Source organism: Maylandia zebra, linkage group LG1 (assembly GCF_041146795.1).
Source record: "Maylandia zebra isolate NMK-2024a linkage group LG1, Mzebra_GT3a, whole genome shotgun sequence".
Lineage (NCBI taxonomy): Eukaryota > Metazoa > Chordata > Actinopteri > Cichliformes > Cichlidae > Maylandia > Maylandia zebra.
In genome coordinates, this window is record NC_135167.1 from 22,861,638 (window position 1) to 22,888,545 (window position 26,908).

The following is a 26,908-nucleotide window of genomic DNA, read 5'->3' on the forward strand; positions in this document are numbered from 1 at the left end:
GCAGGGAATTAATCAGGGTGGTGTCTATTTACCTGCAACCACACTGGCCAACTGCTGTGTCCGGGTGATGGGGCTGACACGGCGTGCCTCCACAATGGCTGAAGCTATTTTCCTGGCGTGTCTTTCTTCCCCATATGCAGTGAGGATGGATGCAAGAGCCTGTTGATCTAAGGTATTCACAACGTCAGCGGCGCAGGGCATGTCGGGGTACCTACGCACAAAAAGAAGCCCAATTAAGTCGCTTGACGTCATGTCCTTGCTGACAGTGGTGAATCCTGACAACTCTGAGCTACAGCTGAAAACCTTTATGACAGTCATGAATAGAATGATTGTGAGGGAAGGAAAAGAGAAAAGCAGCTTTTGCATCAGCTTGTAAAGGAGTTTCTTTGTGGATTATGCTGACATTTTAAAGTGATGCAGAAATGTTTCTGAAAATATTCGGGAAGGAATATGGATATTTCTATAAAATAATATATAAAAACTGACACATTTTAGATCGATAAATGTTAAACATACTTTGTCTGCAATTAGGTTTCAAATCACAATGTAGTACATTTTACTACTTGGGAAATACATACTTTATTGGATAAGACCAAAAGGGAGAAATTGATCTTTTGGTTTGGAAAATACAGTTGTGGTCAAACATTTACATACACTTGTAAAGAATATAATATAATGGCTCTACTGAGTGTCCTGTTATTTCTAAAACTCTGATTTTTCTCAGATAGAGTGATTGGAACAGATACTTCTTTGTCAGAAAAAACATTCATGAAGTTTTGGTTGTTCAATGACTTTATTATGGGTTAACAGAAAAAAGTGATCACATTTTCTGGGTCAAAAATATACATACAGCAACATGAATTAGCAATTTTGGTGACTTAGAAAGTTGTCAGCGAACTGAGCTTCATAGCATAGCCTCTTAACTTCTTGTGAGTGATTATGAGTGACTACAGCTGGTGACTTCTCTTAGACCAGTTAAATAGGGCTCATTGGATACAAACGCCCACAAACGCTACAATGGGAAAGTCAAAGGAGCTCAGCATGGATCTGAAAAAGCGAATTATTGACTTGAACAAGTCAGGAAAGTCACTTGGGGCCATTTCAAAGCAGCTGCATGTCCCAAGAGCAACAGTGCAAACAATTGTTTGTAAGTATAAAGTGCATGGCACTGTTTCGTCACTGCCAAGATCAGGAAGAAAATGCAAGCTATCACCTGCTGCTGAGAGAAAATTGGTCAGGGGGGTGAAGAGTCAACCAAGAATCACCAAAAAGCAGATCTGCCAAGAATTAGAAGCTGCTGGAACACAGGTGTCATTGTCCACAGTCAAACGTGTTTTGCATCTCCATGGACTGAGATACTGCCGTGTAAGAAGGAAGCCCTTGCTCCAAAAGCGGCACCTTAAGGCTCGACTGAAATTTGCTGCTGATCACATGAACAAAGATAAGACCTTCTGGAGGAAAGTTCTGTGGTCAGACAAAACAAAAATCTAGCTTTTTGGCCACAATGCCCAGCAATATGTTTGGAGGAGAAAAGGTGAGGCCTTTAACTCCAAGAACACCATGCCTACAATCAAGCATGGTGGTGGGAGTATTATGCTGTGGGGCTGTTTTGCTGCCAATGGAACTGGTGCTTTACAGAGAGTAAATGGGATAATGAAGAAGGAGGATTACCTTCACATTCTTCAACATAACCTAAAATCATCAGCACACAGGTTGGGTCTTGGGTGCAGTTGGGTGTTCCAACAGGACAATGACATCAAACGTGGTAAAGGAATGGCTAAATCAGGCTAGAATAAGGGTTTTAGAATGTCTTCTGAAAGGTTTAGGTCCCAGGCACATGGACGTAAACAGGTCGTATGGACGTAACAGGTCCTGGAGACAACAATTCACTGAGGAAAAATGGAAACATAAAATAACAGAGCTTTTCACCACTGTAGCCAACACATTTTAACACGTTTTTGTGTGCCTCTGTTCAGTTTCACTACAACTCAGAACATAGCTACAGTAGTTTGTAAACAAAGTTTCCCATGGATACTAGAGCCAACCATGGTAATCAGTGCATAACCACAGCAATTGCACCATACATCTCATTGGGACAAATTTACCTTGTGACTGCCATCAACCACTCACCAATCAGTCAGGGAACTCAAATGTAGCTAGCCCAGTTGCTAAGTGTGACTGAGGTATTAGTACACTGATGCTGACATCTGTGGAAGAATTGAATGTACTGTGGGTTTTTTTATGTTAGCCCAATCACAATCTCAGTGAATGAGTTCCTTGCTGAGATTGTGTAACATGGGTATGTTAACGTCTACTAATTACAGTAAATTATCTAAAGGGTATAACTACAAAATTACCAAATTAAATCGCAATGCTAGCTCCCTTCTTACATATACCATCAGTTTACTTTTTGCCCTGTTACTGTGTACAAGTCCCGAGCACATCTAAGATAAACAATATAAAAAGAATAGAACTTTTGTAATGCAAAGTGCTTTCATGCCTGGCACAGCCAGTTTCATTGATCAGATTGGAGGGTTAGTTTTGCTTCACAAACACTCTGCAAATGTTCAATGTAGGAACAGGACAAAAGTTTTTTTGGTGAACACTTTCTTTAACATAACCACTAGAGGTCGACTGAAAATGGGTTTGTTTTCATTGTTTAAAAAAAACAAACAAACATTTTTTCACGCCTTCAGGTCATCACTTATAGGAGAAACAAATAACATTAATTGGACCCATGCTGTTGGTAACCCATTTTAGGTACGCCTTTTTGTACTATCTGCACTTTCACATTATTACACTGATTAATACCGCACAAGCGCTTCTGATTATCCAGCATATCACAATAAGCCAACCAATGTATGTATCAAATCTTTTACCTGTCTCCATCCATTCTCATATCCAATGGTCCATCTTTGCTCAGGGAGAAGCCTCTTTCTGCCTCATCCATCTGCATGGAGGAACAGCCAGCATCCAACAGGACAGCATCAATGCTGCCTGGCTTAACGTTCATGTTTGACAGCAGGTCTTCAAGCTCACTGAACCGGCCAAGCATTGGTTTCACACGACCACTGAGAAAGAATTAGGGAACGAAATAGTGTATTTAGAGACAAAGACAACTGAAGACATGATGGCTATTAAAAGACTGGAGAATATGTTTCGGTTACATATAAAACATATGTAGTCGAAATCTAGAAAAAAATATTTTATAATGTAATACAAAGAGATTATATTTGTAACCAAAGAAAAAAATCCATAGTAAATTGAAGAAGACCTACCTTCACAAATGCTTATAATGTGGAGACAAATGAGTATTTCTAATACTATTGTGAAATGTGTTCCATATTTTACAAAAAGAAGTTGTATTACATCATTTTATATTCTAAAATGTGTCTATTAACTAGGGCTGCCACGATTAGTCGACTAGTCACGATTACATCGACTATCAAAATCGTCGACGACTGATTTAATAGTCGACGCGTCGTTTGAAGCTTTGTAAGCTCACAAAAGACGCAGGAATAAATAGTAGGATTTAAGAGTGCAATAACGGACTGAAACAGAAGATGGCAGCACTGCATGTACAAGGATGCCAGCTGCCGTTAAACCCCGAAGAAGAAGAAGCTGTGTCCCAGAATTCATAGCGCAGCCCAGCTCAGTTTACAACAATGGCGGCAGCTAGTTAGTTTTAATATTACTCTTATTATTCTTTCTGGGTCACAAAATAAACATTTAACATGTGTTCAGGCGAGAATGTAGCTGTGTAAACCTCAAATATCTGCTCAGTTTATCAAGACACCACATATTTTCAAAAATTTTCGGAGACGTCTGTTACCCACTAGCTCGATAGCTAGCCGGGGGCAAGGCTCACTAGAGCCCGTGAGAACACCGGACTCCCGGCAGATCATTTTCAAACCAACTGCAGTCTTTCGCTATTCAGGTTAAATATATATGTCACTTAGATAACTTCAAAATGTTATTGTTTGGCTTTTTTAGTATTTTATTTGTTCCTGAGTAAATCGGTTTGGCTGAGATTAAAGTTATAGTTTTTACACAGCTGAATAAACATCAAGAAGACAACTGATTATCAGAAGTGTGAGATGCTCGAGAATATACTCCGGTGTCCTGTTATATTTTAGATAGCAAGGAGTTTATTAAACTTCACCGAAACAATCTGCAAATTTCATTAAAATTTAATAAACTATCATCTTGTCTTTATTTTTAGTTAGCACATACCTTAAACACTTAAAACTGTAAGCTAATGATAGTTATATAAGAGCAGACACATGCTGGTGCAATAAGCTGTACGTTTTACGTCCAATGGATGCATGATCTGATTAGTCGACTAATCGCAAAAATATAGTACAAGTATACTACAAGTATACAGCAACTGTAACCCAAACCCTAAATTTAAACTATCAGCATTTAAAATTTTTGTTTTAATTCAACTGTTTTCCTAAATCTCAGCAAGCAGCGAACAACTAAATTCTTCATTCTGACTCCCATCAAAAACCATTGAAATCTTTTCCCCAAAAGTTCATTACTGGCTTCCAAAACTTAGGATTAAATTAGGTTTAGCACTAGGGTTGTAAATGTTATTTTTCCTTTCTTTTCTGATTTTGTTCGTTTTTGGGAGGTTTTGTCACACCGGTCAGAGGCTAGAGGTTGTACTTACCCTTAGTCTGGGCTACGACCAAAGTAACTGGCACAAACAAACACTGCTCTCTTTTTCTCACTTTATCAGACCTTAATGGCACAACTTCATCTGGTAAGAATGATTAACAAACGAATCTTGCAAATCTTTGGGGCATAAACATGAATACATAAAATCTTAAAACAACCCGCACACACAACATCTGGAGAGTGGTTGTTTTAAGCTGCCGAGTTCAAGAGGAGTATGACATACCAGCGAGTGACTGGCAACACATAAAAGCTTGAGTAGTTTTTTCGTGAACCTTTTAAAAAATGAATCAGTTATTTTTACCCCCTTGGAGGCCGACCGTCTTAGCTAGCCTACTGAGATCCTTCCCCTTGTCTGACAGAGGAGACTCTGTGTACCGACTTCCTCATGCACGAGTGGTAAGATGCTTAAGCCATCTTCATGCATTTTTCATGTGACCTTTTAACATTGTGTGAACAAAGATGATGGCAGAAAAGAGCAACAGGAGTTAGCGTCTATACATTAGGGGCAAAAGGTCGTATGCAGCCTTCGTCAGCTCCCAGATATATGAAAATACATTTCTAGTGAAGTCATTACTCATCAAAAAAGCAACCAAAATGTCAGATTGTCCTTTCCAAATGACAAAAAAACAATTTTGTAGGTTGCAGAGTAACAGCAAAAAGCTAAGCAGCTCAAAATCTGAATTCATATGTTTCATACCACAAAAATGGAACGGCTGCTCCACTTCTCTAAATCTCAACCAATAGTTTAGAATCAACATACTGCAATTGTTGCAACTGCATCTCTCCTTCTTGATTTAATTCCTTTAATGGTTTACATTTCCTCAGTTTTATTTATTTATTACACTTGCCGCAGTTACATAAGCTACCAATGTCCATTTATTAATGTTTGGTTCAGACTACATACTGGAGGGCATCACTTGTAAAACAAATGAAATTATCTGGAAAACTTTGTAGTTACTGAACTTGGTCTGTTTGCCTTTCTCTATTCCTTAAAAGGTATTGAGTATGAGCATCTACTGGAAAAAAAACAAACATTTTGACAACTCAGAAGAGAGAATGTTGGAATTATTGGCCCTTAGCAATCACACTGCAATAATATTTCAGTGTTTCGATGGTTGGGATAGCGTCAATAAGCTACGCTGCCCAGATTCTTTTTTTTTTTTGACAAGCCTTAATGTTAGCTAGTGAAGCAAGCCTCTGCTCTTAAATGCATGCAAAGCACTTTCAAATGCCTTGTTAAATCTGATGTCTCACCCATCTTTGAAAAAAATCAGCAACCTGTGCACAAAGACTGAGTCACTGCTCTCAACACACGAACCTCCATCTGGAGAAGGATGGTTAATTTCAGTCTATGCCTGCCATGTGTAAGCTATACATCACAATAAGTGCTCACAGCTAATCAAAAACAACACGCTATTAATTTTTCCCGTCCCTCCATTTGTAAAGGACACATTTTCAACACGCATTGGTGCACTTAGGTATACATTTTAATCCACATAATAAAAATGCATGCTGATCAAAGCCTTGCAAGAGTATTTTTTTGTCATTAGCTTCCCAACTGATGCTGCTGCTCTTTGGTTCCCTATAATTTTTATTCCATCCATCCATCCATTCGCTTCCGCTTATCCTTTTCAGGGTCGCGGGGGGCGCTGGAGCCTATCCCAGCTGTCATAGGGCGAAAGGCGGGGTACACCCTGGACAGGTCGCCAGTCTGTCGCAGGGCTAACACATAGGGACAGACAACCATTCACACTCACATTCACTCGCACATTCACACCTAGTGGCAATTTGGATTATCCAATTAACCTATCCCCACAAGCTGCATGTCTTTGGACGGTGGGAGGAAGCCGGAGTACCCGGAGAGAACCCACGCAAACACGGGGAGAACATGCAAACTCCACACAGAAAGACCCCGGCCTGATGGTGGAATTGAACTCAGGACCTTCTTGCTGTGAGGCAACAGTGCTAACCACCGTGCCACCGTGCTGCCCACCGTGCTATAATTTTTATTCATTTTAGTTAATTTGCTTGATGTTTCCGAGACAGTACTCTTACAACACCCATTCATTACCGTTTATAAAAACCAGTTTATTTTTAATGACGATGATTATTATCAAATTGTTAAACAATCAAATCGTTGGACTATTTTCTATACAGGATAATCCGAGAGTGTTGTAAAAGTATGTATCAATAACATTATTCAAAATCTACATTGATGCAGTCGTGGTATTAATGACAATAACAGAAAGTCTATATAAACAAAATGTAATTTGTTTTTGTCGCCAGCTCTGGGTGTGAGATTGTGAGGAGTGTCAATAATAAATCGGATACTGCCGTAATCTGTGTAGTAACTGTTTATGTTTGCATGTATAGTATTGATTGATTGATTGATTGGAGTATTTTCACTACTACTGATTGCTGCCTGTAAGCTAAATTGGCCCTGAGGGGGCAATAAATTCTAGTAAGATAGTTTACTCAATTAGAAACTTGCTCTTTTTAGGTACATTACAGACTCCACCTTCCTCAAGATTAACTAGGGGCATTAAAAGAAGGAACACAAATTGACAGGTCCTCTATTTCAAAACCCACTGAAGACAAAATGGCAAGGGAGCATCTCACCCACACAGTCAGGGCCTTTCTTTGCTTTGCTGTTGTTATTCACTATCCCGCACAGTGATTAATTTGTTGGAAAATCTATAGTAAAGGCTTTGTTGTTTTCCCCCATCACCTGCACAATCCCTTTTTTGTTCTGCCTCCTCAGTAGCACTCTACCCACCATCTCCAATTTCTACTTTTTTTTTTCATTATTTAAAGTTGCAGTGTAAATGATTTGGCAAGAGTTTCAAAACTCTTACAGTTAAGTTCAGTGGAGAACAATGTGGCACTGTTTCAAAGCTATTTGCTAAATTTATCTGCAAAGGCAGCATATTAGGTGGCTATTTTCTCCATATGTTTCTCCATATCTTTGAGTAACTACATTACAAAGTTACTTATCCATCCATCCATCTTTATTATTATTATTGTTACATATTATGTATGAGCAGTGACAAAGAAAGTAGTGGCTTAAAAATATTAATATAAGATCGCAACATTTACCCATGACAACTATATTTGACCTCGAGGTCAACATAAAAAAATAATTTAGGCACATTTTATGTGACTATGTGACATGATTATGTAATTTGCTAATGACATGCAATTGTTTAATTGATCATCAGCAAGTGTGCACAGCTCTATAACAACAGAAGTTTTGGTAGTTTGCAGGTCTGGGGCATTCAGGTGTGTGTCAACACTAGAGCAGGGCGATATGACCAAAAATATTTATCACGATATGCATTTGAAAATTTGCGATAACGATATAACTGACGATATAATTGACACTAGACAAAATACTTTACAACTCCACAACTTTATTAGTGCAAAAAAAAAAATATCAATGTATTTTCACTTAAACAAGCAGCTGTTTTTTATGTGCATTAAAGTTATATAAAAATGTAACAGTGCAAATGCAAATGCCTTGCTGACAGTTTAACCAAAAGGCATTTCCAGTGGAAATTGGCCGACATATCCTCAGCATAACCATGTTTAATATCCACAAAACTTAAAAAGAGGTTATACACACACAATACGGTAATATTATGTTGAAGCACAGTACGTATCACTCCGCGAGGCTCCTGCCTATGATAGCTGTAATGCTCTGACAATCCATCGAGCGGTGCGGCGTCGTAGGTTAGCAAAGTCGTACTAAAATATTTGACAGATTTTTGAGCGCCGTGTACCAAATAAAATTGTTTCAAGGTCAGTAAACACAACCAGAATTCATACATAAGGCACACGGGATTATAAGGGGCACTGTCGATTTTCAGAAAAATCAAAGGATTGATTTTAAGTGTGCGAATTTTTCCAAAAAAACACGGTAATAACGACGGCCCGCTAGCATGCGCTACCAAAAATAGTGCTTTGTTGTGTATCTGACGGATGAAAGCTAAACCAGTGCCACACCACTGAAATTGCAACATTTTTACAAACCAATTCTGGTTCATCCGTTTCATTCAACAATCCGCTTTCGCCCTTCTCATTCTCCGTCGCCACCGCCATGCTTTTTCTGCCATGTGCGTATGAAAACAAAGGCACTGCGGATGCGCGTTTTACCCATATTCTATCGCGATATTTCATTTTCTTATCGTTGCCCAACATTATACCGGTATTACCGTGAACGGTATGATATGACCCAGCCCTAGTCAACACAATGCCAAAATCTTGCCCAGAGTGGACATCCCAGCAAATTCACACCAAGGCCAGTCAGTGCAGTGTTCAGAGAAAGTGCAAAAATCCAACAGCTACATCTAAGACTCTACAAGCCTTAGTTAGCATGTTAAAGTTCATGTCAGTAGAATTTGAACAACACTGAATAAGTATGGCTAGTTTGCTAGGGCTGCTAGTTTTTACAAAACTTTGACCTGAACAAACCACAAGGCATCTGGAACAATATCCTCACAGATGAGACATATGTAGACATAATGTACAGTGGCACATTTGCTGAAAACCAATCATGGCATATCAGCACCAACCACCATGCAGTCACTGAGTAGACCATGAAACCTTCTATACACCAAACTACATTCTAGACTCAAAATATGAGGCCATTTGAGAGCTTAACAGCGTCAACGCGTTAGCACAGTTAGCTCGTTAATGCGTTAGTGCCGTGCAGGATTTGCACGGGCCAATCCACGTTAACTCGCTAACGGGCATTTGCCGCGTTAATGCGGTTATGGCGTTAACATCGTATTAACGAGATTAATGCTGACAGAAAAAGAAAAAGTTAGGTTTTTTGACTTAAAACCCAAAAGTTAACATAACATAGCATAACCCTAAAAACATTTTTTCCCTCTAGGTTTTACCACCGCATCACATGCTACTCAAGCCATGGCAATACAGAATTTACAACTCACTCTTGGGTGACTACACAATCAAGATTTCTGGCCTATCCCACCAGAGCATTTGAACAAATGTCATGCTAATTCACATTATGGTTACAGTAAGCCAATAAAAACAGTATACTTGCCTACATCTTTACTATAACAGTAGATGTGCCTGTCATCTGTGGTGGTAGACTTCCGCAGGCACAAGCATTCTCCACTGCAACCACTGAACATCCAAGGTATGGACATTGAGGCTGTGGACAGCTACAGGTACCTTGGTGTTCATCTGAACAACAGACTGGACTGGACTCATAACTCAGACGCCCTCTACAGGAAAGGGCAAAGCAGGCTGTACCTGCTGCGGAGACTCAGGTCGTTTGGAGTGGAGGGCCCACTCCTGAAGACCTTCTATGACTCTGTGGTGGCTTCTGCTATCTTTTATGGTGTGGTCTGCTGGGGCGGCAGCATCTCTGCCGGGGACAGGAAGAGACTGAACAGGCTAATCCGAAGGGCCAGCTCTGTTCTAGGATGCCCTCTGGACCCAGTGGAGGTGGTAAGTGACAGGAGAATGGCGGCTAAGCTGTCATCACTGTTGGACAACATCTCCCACCCCATGCAGCAGACTGTGACAGCACTGAGCAGCTCCTTCAGTGGGAGACTGCGGCACCCACGGTGTGGGACGGAGAGATTTCGCAGGTCTTTCCTCCCCACTGCTGTCAGACTCCACAATAAAGACTTTAACTGATCAAACACACACATCCACACATGTGCAATAACACTAAGTGCAATAATCTTTTCTGGCATCGTTGTATTTTTACTCAGTTGTATATAGCATTTGTATTCTATTTTTATCTTATTGTATATTTTATTCTATTCTATTCTACTGTATATAGTATTTTATTTTATTCTATTCTGTACAGTTGTGTACTGTATTTATTCTTATTGTATTCTAATTTTTGCTTCATGACTTTTGCACTGTCCACTTCCTGCTGTGACAAAACAAATTTCCCACGTGTGGGACTAATAAAGGTTATCTTATCTTATCTTATCACACAGTTGAAATTATAGTGAACTTTAACTGTGTAATTCCATCAGTGCAACAACAAAGTTGACTCATATGTTTCCCGGGCTGGCTATTGATTGGCTCTTTAGCTTTCTCTGGGTTTTATTATGTTATAATGTTTTGCACAAAGTATTGAGAGCTGCTGAAAACTGTCTGATGTAAGTGCAGTTATATGTCTCTACCTCCTGCAGCTTCTGCATCCTTTCCAGGTGAGTGGCACTTCATCTTAAGTGACCCATTTACCTTTGTAACAGCTACCATGATTTCAGGTAGAATTCTCTGAAAGATTGTCTTATTTTTGCCTTGCATTTTTTGAAAAAAAAAAAAAAAAAAAAAAAAAAAAAAAAAAAAAAAAAAGAAGAAGAAGAAGAAGAAGAAGAAGAAGAAGAAGAAGAAATAAATACTGGACTGCTTAATGACTGCATGCCTGTTTGGAAAATTTTCACTTTATTAATTTCACTTTGCAGCTTATGTAACTGCATTAAATTCAGTTATACTGTGAAATAACTTGCATCATCTTGTGCAGCAGCAGTGCTTCCTCTAATCCCTGGGGGGGAAAAGGCATGAACTAGATTAGAAATGTTGCAACTATTACCTAAGATGCATTTAAACCTAAGGTTTAACCTAAGTATGTATTCCCTGCCTCTCTCTATCTGTAAAGCAAAGTTGTGAAGAAGCAAAGCGTAAAGTAAAAGGATGACAGCAATGCTAACCTGCACAGTGATGTGCAACAACGTTCTGCATGATTTGATTAATGAAAAATGTGATTAATGGTTTCATAGAAAATAAAATAAACATGAAGTATTTATTTGGCCAGTAATTAACTCTTCCCACAAGAGTAAACTCAGTTTTTAATTGTTTTCTGTCTTTTATTAGGTTAAACGACTTGGTTATCAAACATAATTTGGTTAGTTAACAAAAATGAGCTATGGCTATATCCAGTGTTGGGGAGTAACGGAATACATGTACCGCCATTACGTATTTAAAATACAAAATATGAGTAACTGTATTCCGTTACAGTTACCATTTAAAAAGGTGGTATTTAGAATACAGTTACTTTGTTGAAATAAATGGAATACACTGCGGTACTTCCCTGTTTCAGATTGTCGCGGGTCAGGACTGTTTGGGTTTTGTTTGACAGCTATGTTCTGTTGTTCCAGGCGGCAGCGTTGCGGTTGCCATGGTTACAGGGTGACGCTCTCTCTCTGCGTGTTTCCTGGGTGAGAGAGCGCCTTTTTGTTGTTGTTGTGCTAAGCTAATAGGCAGAATGCAGAATGTAGCATCATGGGCAGTGTAGTCCGTGCTGCAGGGAGAATGGACTGCCATACTCGTTATGTGTCTGTGAGCGCGAAAAGGGAGAAAAAGGGAAAGCACGAGCTGTCATCGAGCAAAAACGGGAGCTGGAAGCATGTAAATATAATAATAACCACTGCAGCCAAGAAGAGTGCCTGACGAGCCCAGTTGTAAGTAAGCTATTAAGACTCGACTGTACGCTGTGTTCCTGTTTTCCTCCGAAACAATAAGTTCCGTTGGAGCAGCCTTTCAACACCTCTCTCTGTCTCTCGTTAGCAAACTTGACCCAGACAACAAAGTAAAGCTATTTTTCGGCTACGAGCCCGACACGGAACCCGTATTAGTCAGAGTTCCCTTTACTACAGTTCGGAGCCGCGGACCTTCAGTAATAGTAATAAATCACACAGCAATAGTACATTCACGTTGTTGTAAAATGCATGATAATATGTTAAGTAATCCAAAGTATTCAGAATACGTTACTCTCATTGAGTAACGTAACGGAATACATTACAAAATACATTTTGGGGCATGTAATCTGTAATCTGTAGTGGAATACATTTTAAAAGTAACCTTCCCAACACTGGCTATATCCTATTCCATTGTATGTGTGTCAAGACAGCAAACTCTAACTGGAAAACCCATTTCAATTTTCTGTGTGAGATAAAAAAAAAAAAAACTACAAAGAAAACTTGACCTATTTAGTCTTGCTCCTTAAATTAGGGCAGAAAGCACAAAAGGTTGCAAATTGACAATAGGTCAAAAAGAGTGACATTCTCTCCCCCGAATGCAAATTCTACAAACGTTGTTCTCTTTTTAGTCCAGCCCCTAACTTTTTTAGACCACTGCCCCTGCAACCAGGTCCAGGATAAGCAGCATGACATGGATGGATGGCTGGATTTTAAGGTGTCATTTTTTTAAAACTCTGTGTTTTATAATCAGTATACTCTAGGCCCACTAGGAGTGGATCTTTTTCTTTTTTCAAAAGAAGTATTTCAATGCCAGTGTTTCCTTTTAAGTTCAAGGTTTGTTTTCAATGCCAATTTTTAGTTTCTGCACCAAAATTGACCATCACTGTGCTGTTGTTCTTTAACGTGTTTTTATAAGCCAATGAAGGATTTAAAAATATGCAAAACAGTTACATAAGATTTCTAAATTATTAACTTCTTTATGTGGCTTAGACAGAGTTGGAGATATAAATGCCTTATGTAAGGTCTTATATTATTAAAGAGGACAAGTTTCAGTGGTGTATGTGCTGAGGTTCAAGTGGGCTCATAATTGCTTAAGAGATCTGAACTATTTATAGCTGTAGCATCGTACAATATTGACATGCCTTTGTTTTTTGTTATTCTGGCATCTCAGTGGATCAAGCTGAACCCATTATGCATCATTTTCAGTTCTATAGTAGTTTTGCATTATTGACAGTTCTAAAATTCTTTATTTATCTTATACATGGTTGTAGTTCATATCTTCTGGTAATTCTTTGCTTGAAACAAGCAGTTTAAGCGCCTCTCCTTTTAATAAGGGAACCATCCCTTTTACATTCTTATGAGTGGCTGCTGATTATAAGCGAAAGGTTTGAAAAGTAAGTGGATGGGGTTGCTTTGTTCACTGCTAAACGCCTTGTGAAGATACATCCACTCACCGGCCACCTTATAAGCCCCACCTGTTCCAACTCATCGTTTATGTAAATATCTAGTCAGCAGTGTTGGGTAAGTTACTTTAAATTAGTAACTTAGTTACATTACTAGTTACTTCTATCAAAAGTAACTCAGTTGCTTCAAGTTACTCGTTACTTTCATTTATTTTTCATTTATTTATTTATTTCACACTTGGTACAACAATTCAAACAAACCAACCACACTTTCTATCAAAAAGCACTACAACCATGTGTGAAAAGGAGCAGGAAGAAGAAAATATTCTTATTAAACCCTGCCCCCTATCTACAATCCAATTTATATTACAAGTGGGCACCAAAAATCAGGGAACAAACTAACATTAACATTTATCTCTGGTCCTAACCCAAACCAAACAACAAATTTACAATCAGAATATACCACTCCACATAGTAACAAGGAGAAAAATAAAATTAAAATAAATAAAACAAAAAATTATAATGGATCCTTTTTCAATAAACTCCAATTTCATTCACATTCTTCATATTGAGTTATCGTTTTAAGCATGTACCACTTTTTAAAACAATGTAAATTTATACAATTCTTTCTTTTCAAAGTAACTAGTTACTAGGGAAAGTAACTTTGGTTTTTCTCAGAATTCTCTTGTTAATGTGTTGCTTCCGTAGCTGGATACCCAGCAAGAGTGCCAGTCTTCTAGCTTGCTTACTTGCCACAAGTGCACTGTGCCACCTACCAGTAGAAAAAAAATAATAATGTGCACATTTCCACGAGAGAAATCCCACGCCTGGACCGTTGTTGACCGCCGCCATGATTCTAGCCTACGTCACAGCGTCAGGTGCGCTTTTTACATCCAACACAAAAACTGCAGTCGTGGTGCTTTCGATTGTACTCAGAACTCGGAAATTCTGCCTTCCGAATAGGAAGATGTAGGTAACACCAGACTGCAGATGAGCTGCATACAGGGCTGGACTGGGACAAAAAAATCGGCCCAGGCATTTTGACTAGAGACCGGCCCGCCATTATAGGAAAAGTCATAAAGCCTTTGAATGAAAACAAACGCTGTTGTGACAGTGATGTACACTGTTTTGATGGTATATATGTATCAATCTATCAATCGTTTGTTGTAAGATTCAGATAATTATTTTTTAAAAGCTAGATATTTTAAATGAGAATAAGAAAGAAAAGTATTTCCTTGTGCCCCCCTCTGATGCCCTACCTGGCCCCCCTGGCAAAACTTTGCTAGATCCGCCCCTGCACAGTTACCAGCTGTCAGCTACGTAGAAAAAGGATCCTGGTGTTATTTGTCTCTCAGAAACAGTTCATAACTTCCCTTCAACTCATTCATGTGACCTAAAAGATAAACCTGATTCTCCATCACCTGTTCAGCTCTCATGATTCAGTAAGGACATCTCCTGGTTTCATCTTTATGTTTCCCTCTTACCAGATAACCAAACCGACATCATGACCAGAAACTTTTACGGCTGTGGCTCCAGCAAACATCAGCTGATACTAAAAATTTATATTAAATAAATTCTAACAACAGCTGATAAAGCTTAAATGCACTGCTGTTGTTTAGCGCAACATCCGCTAGCTTCCTCTTTCTGGCGCAAAGTGGGCGATAAACAAACAAGAGAGAAAAGCTGATCATTGATCAGTTTCAACAGGAGAGGGAGGGGGAAAGAACGAGAGAAGAAGAAGCAGCTGTGCAGCTCCAACTTTGTGTCTTTTTCCATTCTAGCTGAAGTACGGGACAAACTGCGTTCCTTTTCACCTCAATACGAAACGCGTAATATTTTCTCTGAATACGAGATTCTGTTTTTTACGGGACGGTTGGCAACTCTACTAACTAACCTTATGAACAAAATAAAGTTCAACATCAACATTATAGCACCCATCCAGCTGTATGGAAACTCTGTCATGCTAGCTAGTACGCAGTACGGAAAAAGTCAGCATAACGAAAATAAACTCCACCGAAACTTGGCATATATCTGACCCAGATAGACTGCAGGTCATAACTTCTTACCTGAAGTTCAGTTCACCTGACACTCAGACCAGCGGCCGCCTCGGGTCTCTCCTCCTCCTGCCTCCCCTTTCCCTCATCCACCTGCTGGCCTCCACCACTTGCTAATGTTACTGAATCTGTGGAAGCTCCGCGATAGCCACCACACGAAGAAACGAGTAACAACCCCTATCTAAATCCCACTAATGCGTTCCTGATTTTGGCATAATAACTAGTTACCGTGCTCGTTACCACAATAATAACGTAGTTACTGTAACGCGTTACTTAATAACGCGTTAGTCCCAACACTGCTAGTCAGTCAATCACATGTCAGCAATGTGAAGCATTTAGGCATGTAGCCAATTGTCAAGTTGATTTGCTAAAGTTGCTGAGAATCAGAATGAAGAAGAAAGGTGACTGAAGTGACTCTGAAAATGGCATGGTTGCAAAACAGAGCTTGACAACAGATAACAGATAAACAGATAGTTCATGCCAGATGGCTGGTCTGAGTATTTTAGAAACTGCTGATCTACTGGAATGTTTTTTGCACATTCTACCACACAAACATCTCTAGAGTTCACACAAAATAGTCTGAAAAAAGGAAGGCAGCAGTAACTCAAATAACCACTTGTTACAAGGTATCCAGAAAAGCATCTCTGAATGTGCAAGACTGTGAACTTTGAGGCGGATGGGCTACAGCAGCAGAAGACCGTACTAAGGTTCACTCCAGTCAGTCTAAGCTTTCTGTTCTTAGCTAAGAGTCACTAAGACTCAGCAAAATTTGACAAGAGAAGATTGGAAAATTATTGCATAAACAACATAAAAGCATGGCTCCATCCTCGCTTGTGACAATGGCCGAGGCTGGTGCTGGTTATGTAATGGTGTGGAGGATATTTTCTTGGCACATTTTGAACCAACTAAGCATTGTTTCAACGCCTACCTGAGTATTGTTGCTGACCATGTCCATCTCTTTAGAATCATCCTGCATTAACCAGGACAATGCGTCACTTCCCAAAGCTCAAATCAACTCAAACTGGTAACCAAAACCTAAATGTTGTCCAAAAAATAGTGGCTGGTGATTGCATTTCACCTCCAGTCATACAGTAATAATATAACAAGTCAACTTTAATTAGAGTACAAAGAGTACAAACAAAATATGAATTGTCACTTTGTGTGTGTGTGTGTGTGTGTGTGTGTGTGTGTGTGTGTGGGGGGGGGGGGGGGGGGGGGGGGGGGGGGGGTTGTTTTTTTTGTTTTGTTTTGTTTTTTTTTTTGGGGGGGGGGGGGGGGGGGGGGGGGGGCATTAGAGATGAACGAAGTTCGGCTTGTGCACTATTCCCCTCCAGTATCTCAGCTTTTTTCTTATCTCTCTCATTCTAATGACCGCAATATGAACCATATGGGGTTTTTGTTGAAGCTGAAACCTCATCTTCTATATTTTATCCTGCCAGGTCGCACTGCCCTGAGTGAATTTGCATCTGATCGCGCCTTTTCATTTCACCTTGTATCCATTCACACCATCTCCACGTCTTCCTTGTGTTCTGCCTGAACACAAATGGGTCTAGATTAAATCCCCTTTAAGATCTTTTCATGTTGTGTTTGACAAATATGCACATTTCAGTGAAGAAAACAAAAAAAGTCACGCTATGGTGAAGCTGAATTTGAATTACTTTTAGTTATCCACTTACTACTTTTATAAGCTCTAAAATGTTAGGGGTGATATTAAGAGCACCTTATGAGTGAGTCATTTCCTTTAATTAATTGAAAAAAAATAGGTATACTTTTCTAATATTATATTTAAGTTCTTTCATAAAATACTTTCTCAAAACGCTTTATACTGTATCCATCAAACTGTCAAAATAGGTGGCAATGATATTTTTCTTTCTGCCTTTTCTGAGGTCAGTACTGAATCTTTTTTTTCAGAAATCATTCCTTCACTAAATATTTAAGGCTACCATTGGTGAGGACATCAGCAGCCTTCACAGTAGCCTCAGTCTGAGCGCATGCTCATTCAGCATCATGCTGCTTCTTCACAAATCAAGCCTGAAATATTCCCTTGTGTTGACCTGCTCAGTTCCTTTACCTGCGTCACTGAAGCCTAAGACAAGATGGTGATTGATTGCTTTCAGCAGGGGACCGGTGATGGAAATATCTACAGTCCAGTGGAGGAAAAAACCGAAGAGGGATACAAACACAGAGAGGCTAGCCTTTAGAAATGACTCTTTTATTTTTAACTAAATTACCCCAGATGACCCAGAGATGGATATAAAAGACTTCTCTCTGACTTATTTATGTACTGTTAAAGCCACGGGAAAATATTGAATCGTGAAGTTTGTCCTGCCCCCCTGTTTCCCCACTTTAATTTCATCATCTTTACTTCCTGGCTGACAAGCTCATTTCTCCATAGTTAGGAAATGCGAACACGACATGAGTTTCTAAACATGGAAATCAGCACTTCCCTCCATGTTGTCTATGATGTACGACTGATTGATTGATTGAGGTTATCGCTCGGTTACAAAGAGAACTGCCGACGTGTGGGCTATACTGAGCAATGCAAACACTATTACACTTAGCTGGGAAGAGCAAAACAAGAGATGACATGCAAGAATGAAGAGAGAAATTAAAAAAGATTTTTTTGGAGCCAATTAACAGCCATTATTATTATTATCATTATTATTATTAGCAGTGATACCAAACATCTTCTTTGGCATGGTTTGCTGATGGAGGTAAAAGTAGGTCTTTGTGGCAGTCACTCCTTGTATATTATAATCTAACTAACATTTCTTATTATAAGTAGCCTGAGAACATTTACATCATTTACATTTTACAAACACTTGACCAAACCGACAGCTTGGGTAGCTTAGAAGGACGTAAATTCAAGTTTGTGCATTTTATGAATTGTGAAGTGTTTTGGTGAGTTGTATGCATTAAATGCATAGCACTGGTCCTTGCACTGTTGTAATGCAGGACTATTCTCCCAGTAAGCTCTGGTTGACTTCACCCATGAAAAAAAGCAACAAAAATGGCAAAATGCCTAGATGAAATCAATGTAGGTCCCCAAGGTGTTGCTATTTTTTCAGTAATAAAATAAACCAAACAAAAGTCAGCATGTTTTATATTGGTTAAAAATTACACCTACGTGATGCTGTTGTGGGGAGTGGTCTGTGGCGCCGCTGCGGGGAAGCTGACAAAACAGAGCGGCATCAGCAATTACGCCTCACCTGCATTGAGGAATGAACTGGGTTCTATTGTTGTGTACCTGTGGCTGGCAGCTGCAAAGCTTCAGCTGGGTGTTAATCTCGAAATTTCTACTTTATTCCCAAAATGACAGTTAATATTCAAACTCAAACACCGAGCTGACAGCACAACTGAAGCGGCCTCTGCCAAATACAAAATGCTGTGTCTGTTTTTTGGACACTTTTTGTAGTTTTAACGACCAAAAGTAATACTGCCAATCTGTTACAACACTAACAAACAAAAATATCCTGTCTGTGTGTGGGTTTGTTTGTTCATATTCATTAATCCTAATTGAGGGAAAATGTTTCATGAATTGTCATTTTTTTTAACTTAAAGTCATATCACCCAGCCTTAGCTGTAGCTGAAAACATCTGCACCAACCAGTACTGTTGTAACTATTGTTAAAAATGGACGCCTCTTAAATGATTGATTTTAATTTTTCCCCCATTGCATTGAAAATTTTAAGTATTTTCCAGGGTATCTCTACCGTTTGAAATTCTAGTATTGTAAAAACCCTAAAGGAAAGTGCCAAATAATTCATCAACATGTTATTATAGGCTCACCTTTAATTGCAGATCTGACAAATCTCCAATGTAAAACCTTTAAATATAATTTCATTTCATGCAGTGGTCTTCAAACAAACAACAAGAGTAAGAAAGAGTGGAATAAGAGTGGAAAGGAAAAAATAAAAGAAGGATCGACTGAATAACAAAAGCAGAAAAGCGCTACAGCCTTAGAGGAGGGAAACTGTTCTTATGAAAACATTTTAAATAAGCCAAATAAAGACAGAGAGCCAATATGTGCAGGCAAACTCTAAGAAAATGGGCTTCATGTGTCAAAGCATTCAGAGCCTACTACCCATGATGTGACAGGAAACATGGCATTCGGTGTAAATCAACAAAGAGCACAGAGTATGCAAACAGTTCAGATCTCACTTCATATCAGTCAGTTTCACCATATATGTACATGTAAATCCAATGTTTGACTTTTCAATGACGTGCTGTGCCTTTTCAGATTTATAACATGTACTGTGGGCACAACTACTGCAGAGCTTCGAGCGGAGGGAAGTCATAGCAACAAGAAGAATGATGCAGAGAATAGCAAGGCTCAACATGCAGGAGACAAATCCCATTAAGTACACGGGTGAATATTATTCAGGGAAAAGAGATTTACCTTCATAAGCTGACGATTTTGAAATGTTTGGACTTGAAATTGTTCTCTTTGTGCTGTAAAACTGGGTTCAGACTGACACCGAAACTCAACAGTTTGCACTGAGGTTAGACTTTCCTCAAGAAACAGGAGTGCAGAGGAGAGAGAAAATCCTCTAACCCTGTTGTGTGGATGCACTGCGTGGGCTGCCAGGGTCTTTTACTCAGGCATCCAATAATATTGGTTAATTGCTAGATTTCTCTAGCCTCTCTCAACTTGCATCACGAGTAGGCGTGGAAGAGTTTACAGCAGGGGTATATTGCTGCTGACAGAATACAGTGTTCTCATTCACTCTCTCTCTCTCTTAATTGTCATTCCCCGCTCACAGGCACATTTCTCTGGCAGATTCCCTTGAGAGAGGTTTCCCCAGAATCTACGTAAAAGGATTCCTTCCCACGCCATGGTCTTAGGAACATCTTATTTTCATCCACCCGCGCTTTGCTCATGCACACACACACACTCCCTCTCACCCTGGCATTGTGTCCTTGTGTCTCCCTGCTCTCTCTTATATTTTCATTTTCTCTCTCTCTCTCTTGTTTTTTTTTTTGCCTCTCTCTCTCTCTCTCTCTCCATTTTTAACCCCCACACCCCCCACCAGTAACTTATAGATCCTCTGTGGGAGGTAGCATCTCCCTCACACAGCAGGCGTGGGCCCTTACTCTGACAAATTACATGCTGGGCCCACCAGCTTTGCGTGGGGGGAGAAAAGCTTTAAGTTAAGAAGGACGAATGGCTCTGATTGGACAGTGGAACTCAGGGGCTGTATCTTGGCAAGCAGTATTTGATCGGGCTCAGGGAAGAAGTGAGAAAGTACAGGGAGAGCTGCAACACCGTATATCAAACCCACAGTATCCTTTAAGAAATGACCACAAACCACACACACTGCTTAAAACTGTCAAGCTGTCAGCTATAACAACAAAAACTGATGGCCAAACATTAGCCATGATAAGGTATAAACATTTGTCTCAACAGTGTGTAGCTTGAAGCTTCAACTTTGGTCTAGTTGATCTTTCTCAATAAATCACTTACAAGTGTTCCTTGGCTAACTGCTGGGCCAGAGAAATTGCTGTGGGATCTCGATCTAAGGCCAGGACCGTGACTTCGGGAACTGTGCTCAGAATTGCTTTGGTATGACCACCACCTCCAAATGTCATGTCCAGCACCACCTACATGTGAGAAAGCACAAGAACAGTTCTCACAACATGACTCCATATACGTGAATCATCTTTTATCATCACAATGTTAGTTCATCATTTAAGTGTTTAACTCACGGTGGTGCACTGACATGTGTCATGCATAGGCACCCACATTTTCACACATTGTCACCTTCCATTTTAGTCTGTGACACCATCTAGATCTGTATGGTAAAAAGTTCTGATTGGGGGAACTCCCCAGCCTCTTGATCAAGTTTAAAGTCTATACCTCAAGAACTACGGTACCAACAACAATAGGTGGAAGAGTGTGTTTATCCACATAACTTTTGAAGCACTTACCTGATTTTTAAAAATGAGGTCCAGGTTTTATATCATCAAACACATTTTAATACTACACAAAGATTACCATGGTAAATACAAAATGCAGTTTTTTACATGATGATTTTATTAATTAATGGGGAAAAAGGTTAACCCAACCCACCTGGCTCTGTGTGAAAAAAGTAATTGTCCCCAAAACCTAATAATGGGTTGTGCTAACCTCAGAGGCAAGAACTGCAATCAAGGAGTTGTTCATAATGTGCAATGAGTCATTGAGTTTGGCCCCATTATCCTTGCAGAATTGTTTGAATTCTGGGTAGGGGGAGGGTTTTCGATTAGGAATGGGCTGTTTAAATCATGTCAAAACATCACAACTTGATATAAGTCTGGACTTTGACTAGGCCACTCCAAAAGACTTTATTTTGTGTTATTTTTTCCATTGAGAGATGACTTGGTGGTATGTTTCCCTTCATTGTTCAGTTGCATAACCCAAGTGTGCTTGAGTTCAGGAAACAAACTGATAGCTGGACATTCAGGATTTTCTGGTAGAAAGCAAAATTCATGGTTCCATTAATTACAATAAATCGTCCAGGTCCTGAAGCAGTAAAGCAGTCCCAGACCACACTACCATGTTTGACTGTTCAAGTTTTGCCTCATTGTTCCCAAGAGTATTTTCCCAAAAGTTTTGGCGATTAACATTTGGTCAGAAGTGGATTTCTACTTGAAATGGTCTCATGAATGCCATTTTTACCCAGTCTCTTTCTTATTGCAGTATTATGAACACTACCTTAACTGAGGCCTCCAGTTTTTGTTGTTCTGGGCTCTTTTATGACCTCCTGAGTCATTGATGCACTCTTGGAGTAATTTGGTTGGCTCCTGGGAAAGTTCACCAGTCAAGTTTTCTCCATTTGTGTATAAGAGCTGGAGTTCCGAACCCTTAGGAATGACTTTGTAACTCTTTCCAGACTGATAGATGTCAGTGACTTTGGTCCTTTTTTAACATCTTTTACCCTTCACTTTGTCAGACAGGTTCTATTTAAGTGATTTCTTGATCCAACAGATCTGGCAGTAAGCAGGCATGGATGTGGCAAGAGAGATTGAACTCCATTTTACAAAAATGTGATTAGTCACAGTTAATTCATAACTACAGGGGTCAATTACGTTTCACATAGGACTAGTTTGGATAATTGTTTCACCTTAATAAATGAAATTATCATTTTAAAAGACTTAACAAAAAACAAGAAAACAGGAAGGGGGAAAATACCTTTTAACAGCACTGTATGAATGCATTATAGCTCAGACCAAGCCTTCAAAAGAATTCATTTGAATTTTTCACATTCAGTTCGGGGCAATCAAATTTAGCAATAAAGACGTTAAAAAGGAAGTGATTTCACGATCATTACAACACACTGAGGGGTGTTGTAATTAATAAAAAGTATTTTTATTTCATGGATTAACAACATTAAAGCTAAAATTTACATAAGCCGTAAGTTCAAGGTAAACATGCTCAGTATATACATATAAAACTAACATTTATCCAAGGTATCCTGTACCTGGACTTGTTTCAAAGTAAGGTTTGGCGATATGTAAAAGTTTTCCAACCGACAATCGTCAGTCCAATAAATGACGATAAAGGCATGTGCAGGCGCAGACTTTTTAATGGGTGGAGCAATGTAATCATGCGTGGATTTGCGCATTTAGAATTTATACATTTTGTTTGGAGGGAATATTTTACCTTCTTTTCTTGTTTGTTTCAGTATTAATATAGCTACTTTTCGGATTCTTCATTTATTTATTTAAGAAGGCAGTTGCTGTTTGTTTCCCTCCCCACCATTGTGTTGTTGTTTTTTTATTTAAATAAAATGTTGTTGTTTTTTAACATAGGCTACTGCCTTTCTTTCTTTCTGTTATGAATTTGAGTAAATGAATCGCTGCATTTGGGCGCACTCTGAGGAGGGTGCATTTGTTTGCAGATGGAAGAGGGTGCCATTAAAGAGCCCTATTATTTTTTTCCATTGACTGCTTCTCTTAGTTTCAACCAACATTATTAGCAAACATACTCATGGGCAAATAAATAAATCGCTCTTCTAAAAACAATCGGTGAAAGGCTCAGCCTATCGTAGATAGTCGATATATTCGTCCAGTCGCCCAACCCTTATTTTAAAGCCACAATTATAAAGGCCTATAAGTACCAAAGTACCTCCTGATCATAATGAAATAAATGTAATTTCAAAATGTCTTAAACTAAAGGGCAAAAGCTGGCCAAAAACCGAGACAGACTGCCCAATATTTTACCATATCTCAACCTTAATGTCGGCAAATATCTCTCCAAACTATGTCTGAAAAATGTAGCTTATTGAACAGTTCGTCATGTATACATTACAAATAAACAATACAATATTTCCCCCCAAACCTTATTCTGCAACTTTCTTGGCTGTGACAGGGAACCCACACTCAGTGCACCAACAAGCCTGGGAGCGCAACCTAGCCATTCAGCAGGCAAAATTTTTCTTTAGCACAGTCTTTAGCCTGTGGCAATAACGCTGTGTAAACTGGGATTGATTGACAATTTCTGGTAAACTTAGTGGAGCTTTTATTAGAAGTTTAATCATTATGAACGTGGCGGTTAGCACTGTCACCTCACATTAAGAAACTCCTGGGTTTGAATCAAGGCTGGGACCTTTCTGTGTGAAGTCTAGGGGTGGGGGAAAAAATCGATACTATGTAGTATCGTGATATTTTGTTTGCTAATAATGTATCAATACAGGGACAGCAGAAATCGATATTTTGTTACAAAAGAGGTTTTTGTGCTCAGAGCATGTTGATCCTTTTTCTGAACAAGAATCCTGACATTCCTTCACTGTCCAAATGTGTTTAACTTTTTTTTGGCAGCAATAAACATGACAGTTTACTTATTTTAATTTAAGACATGTTTTATTTTAATTAAGTTTAAAACTTTTTTATTTAATGTAAAATTATATTTTGTTTTAATTTACTTTCAAGTTCTTCAGTTGCTGAATGGGCTGCATAGTTTTCATAAATTGCATAGTTCAGAATAGCTATAATTGTACCAGATGGTTGCATTCAGTTAAGTTGGGACTAAACTGTAATACAAACGTTCAGTTTGTCAACAATAAAACTGACTGAAATGAGAGAAAGACTGAGTGTGAGACTTTGATATTAGATAAAATGAATATTGATAAAGTTTACCTTTATGTACAGAATCTGAATATCGCAAAATATTTTAAAATATTGCAATAATATCGTATCGTGCGTTAAGTATTGTGATAATATCGTATCGTGGGATGTATGGTGATTCACACCTCTAGTGAAGTCTGCATGCTCTCACTCCATCTGCGTTTGTTCACTTTGGGCTCTTGATGTGAATGTGAGCGTGGATGGTTGTCTGTCCTGTGCCAGACTGGTGACCAGTCCAGGGTGTACCCCGCCTCTCACACCATGGCAGCTGACCCAGAAATGGATGGATGGATGGATGCTAATCCAGAAATTCCAGATGAAGATCTGGACTGCATAATGCATACATTTTATATAAATATATAAATATAATATATATGTTAATAAATAAATATAAATGTTACTTAAGTCATATAAGGTGTCTGTTTCACTGAAACCAATAGCTATTCTTTTGCTTTTAGTCCCAAATTCACACAGAATTATCACCTGACTTTGTAGTTTCAATCGGTTTTACAGAGGGCTTTTAGTCCACAGCATCTTTAGTCCACTGTTTTGCTTTGACGGCTCAAAACTTCCCTGAACTTTAGTTCACTCCCCCTGCAGGAAATCAGAGTCATTTTAAACAGCAGGAGGCAGTTGTTTTCAGCAACAAAGCTCTAATAAACTGGATGTGACGATGTGCTAATGCAAATGTATTCATGTTAGCCTTAGAGCCTAAATTATACTGTAAGAACTTTTTTGAGAAGCTTTTTGATACCTGCAGTGACAGAAATGCCTGAAAACAAATATAAACACTTCATCAAATCCCGTAATTCAAGGTAACTGAACCAAAATTAATGGAAGTGCTGTTATTATGTTAATGCACATGACCTTAATCCTCACACAACAGACTCTTTCATCATATAACCGCCTTGATGAAGAGAACACTCCCAAGTCGCTCCCATAGGAATCTTTCTCATCTCTACCAACCTTCTTATCAATCCAATTCAAGAGATTACCTGATTAAATAAAAACCATATATGTACTGTTTATCAGTGGTGAAGCAAACTTGACATGCATCATCATTTCAGAAGCTATAGACACATTCAGCCCCCAGTTTCCAGTTAAAAGGGTTACTCACTGTTTTGTCTGTCCTAAAGAGATCTTTACCTCAGTCTTTTTTTTTTACTTATAAACCTCTTTGCTTTCTTTTCCCTTGATATTGCAGTGTTCTGCTGATAGACAATAATTGTGTCATACACACGCACACGCACACTAGTGCTCAGCATGCATGTACAAGACACCATCAGACAGGCCCTAATGGATCGTGTCTCATCATCAATTTAGTTGTGAAGTCATGGCCTTAACAGTCAGCTCAATCGCTGTTAGTGTGCTCTTTGTTTCAAGTGCAGCAGGGAAGCACTATAGTAATAAGGCTGCAGGAATCCCTGTAAACCAGAAGAGTCAAACTCAGTTCACGGGCTGCACGCAGGCCGATTCGATCTCCACCACTCCTTTACAGTATGCGCTGTTTTAACAAAATTAGGTGCAGTTTCAACAATATGTGCTATAATGCATCAGCAGGACACAGTGGTTTAACCACCTTTCTTTGGTGTGGTATGAAAAACTTCTTTGTCAGTAGGAAGACTGTAAAAGTGAGGATGATTCAGACCTCTGACTCGGATTAAATTAACAGTTCAGACAACCAATCTCATAATGTCATCCATTCTTAACAACGTATACCCTCCTTTCTGCAATTTTCACACTTTTCAGAGCCAGCCTGGGGACCAGATTGGACCTTTTGGCAGGGCAGAACTGCTGTGAAGTCAGCATACACTACCTGCAAACTGTTTCATCGACGAACAGTGTCTTTCAGTTCTTGATGTAAAGAAAGACCAAGTCAGAAAGATGAGAAAGTGAAAAAAACTATTGCCTTGATTTCATTGTGATGTTTCTCAGTTTTTTAGCACACAAGTTTCTGTTTGCTCCATAAACCAACTCTTATTCTATTTTACTTTTTTTTAAAGCACTGTAAGAGAAGACAAACGAAGGGAAAATGTGTTTGAACGTTTGTTAAAAATATTAATCATCGACTTCAAAATAATCTCATATGTGGATGTCAGTGTTTTTTTTATTTTATTAATCAAGTATTGAGAGCGGGGCAGTCAGGAAATGTTTTACGCAGGATATATGTAACGCTTATCGACCATTCTGCGGGGTCTTTG

The 26,908-nt window shown here is 39.0% G+C and overlaps 1 protein-coding gene across 5 annotated transcripts in view; it reads right to left on the minus strand.

The window, feature by feature from the left end:
• Positions 1 to 26,908, minus strand: part of mettl15 (methyltransferase 15, mitochondrial 12S rRNA N4-cytidine) — a 60,393-nt gene that overhangs the window by 5,593 nt on the left and 27,892 nt on the right. For all 5 annotated transcript variants that reach the window (XM_004543255.5, XM_012916897.4, XM_076883401.1 and 2 more), the window contains 3 exons: positions 21,067 to 21,203; positions 2,880 to 3,071; positions 33 to 211 (listed from right to left, as the gene is read on the minus strand). In XM_004543255.5, the coding sequence (XP_004543312.3) occupies positions 33 to 211; positions 2,880 to 3,071; positions 21,067 to 21,203 (508 nt within the window). The remainder of the gene's footprint in view (positions 1 to 32; positions 212 to 2,879; positions 3,072 to 21,066; positions 21,204 to 26,908) is intronic.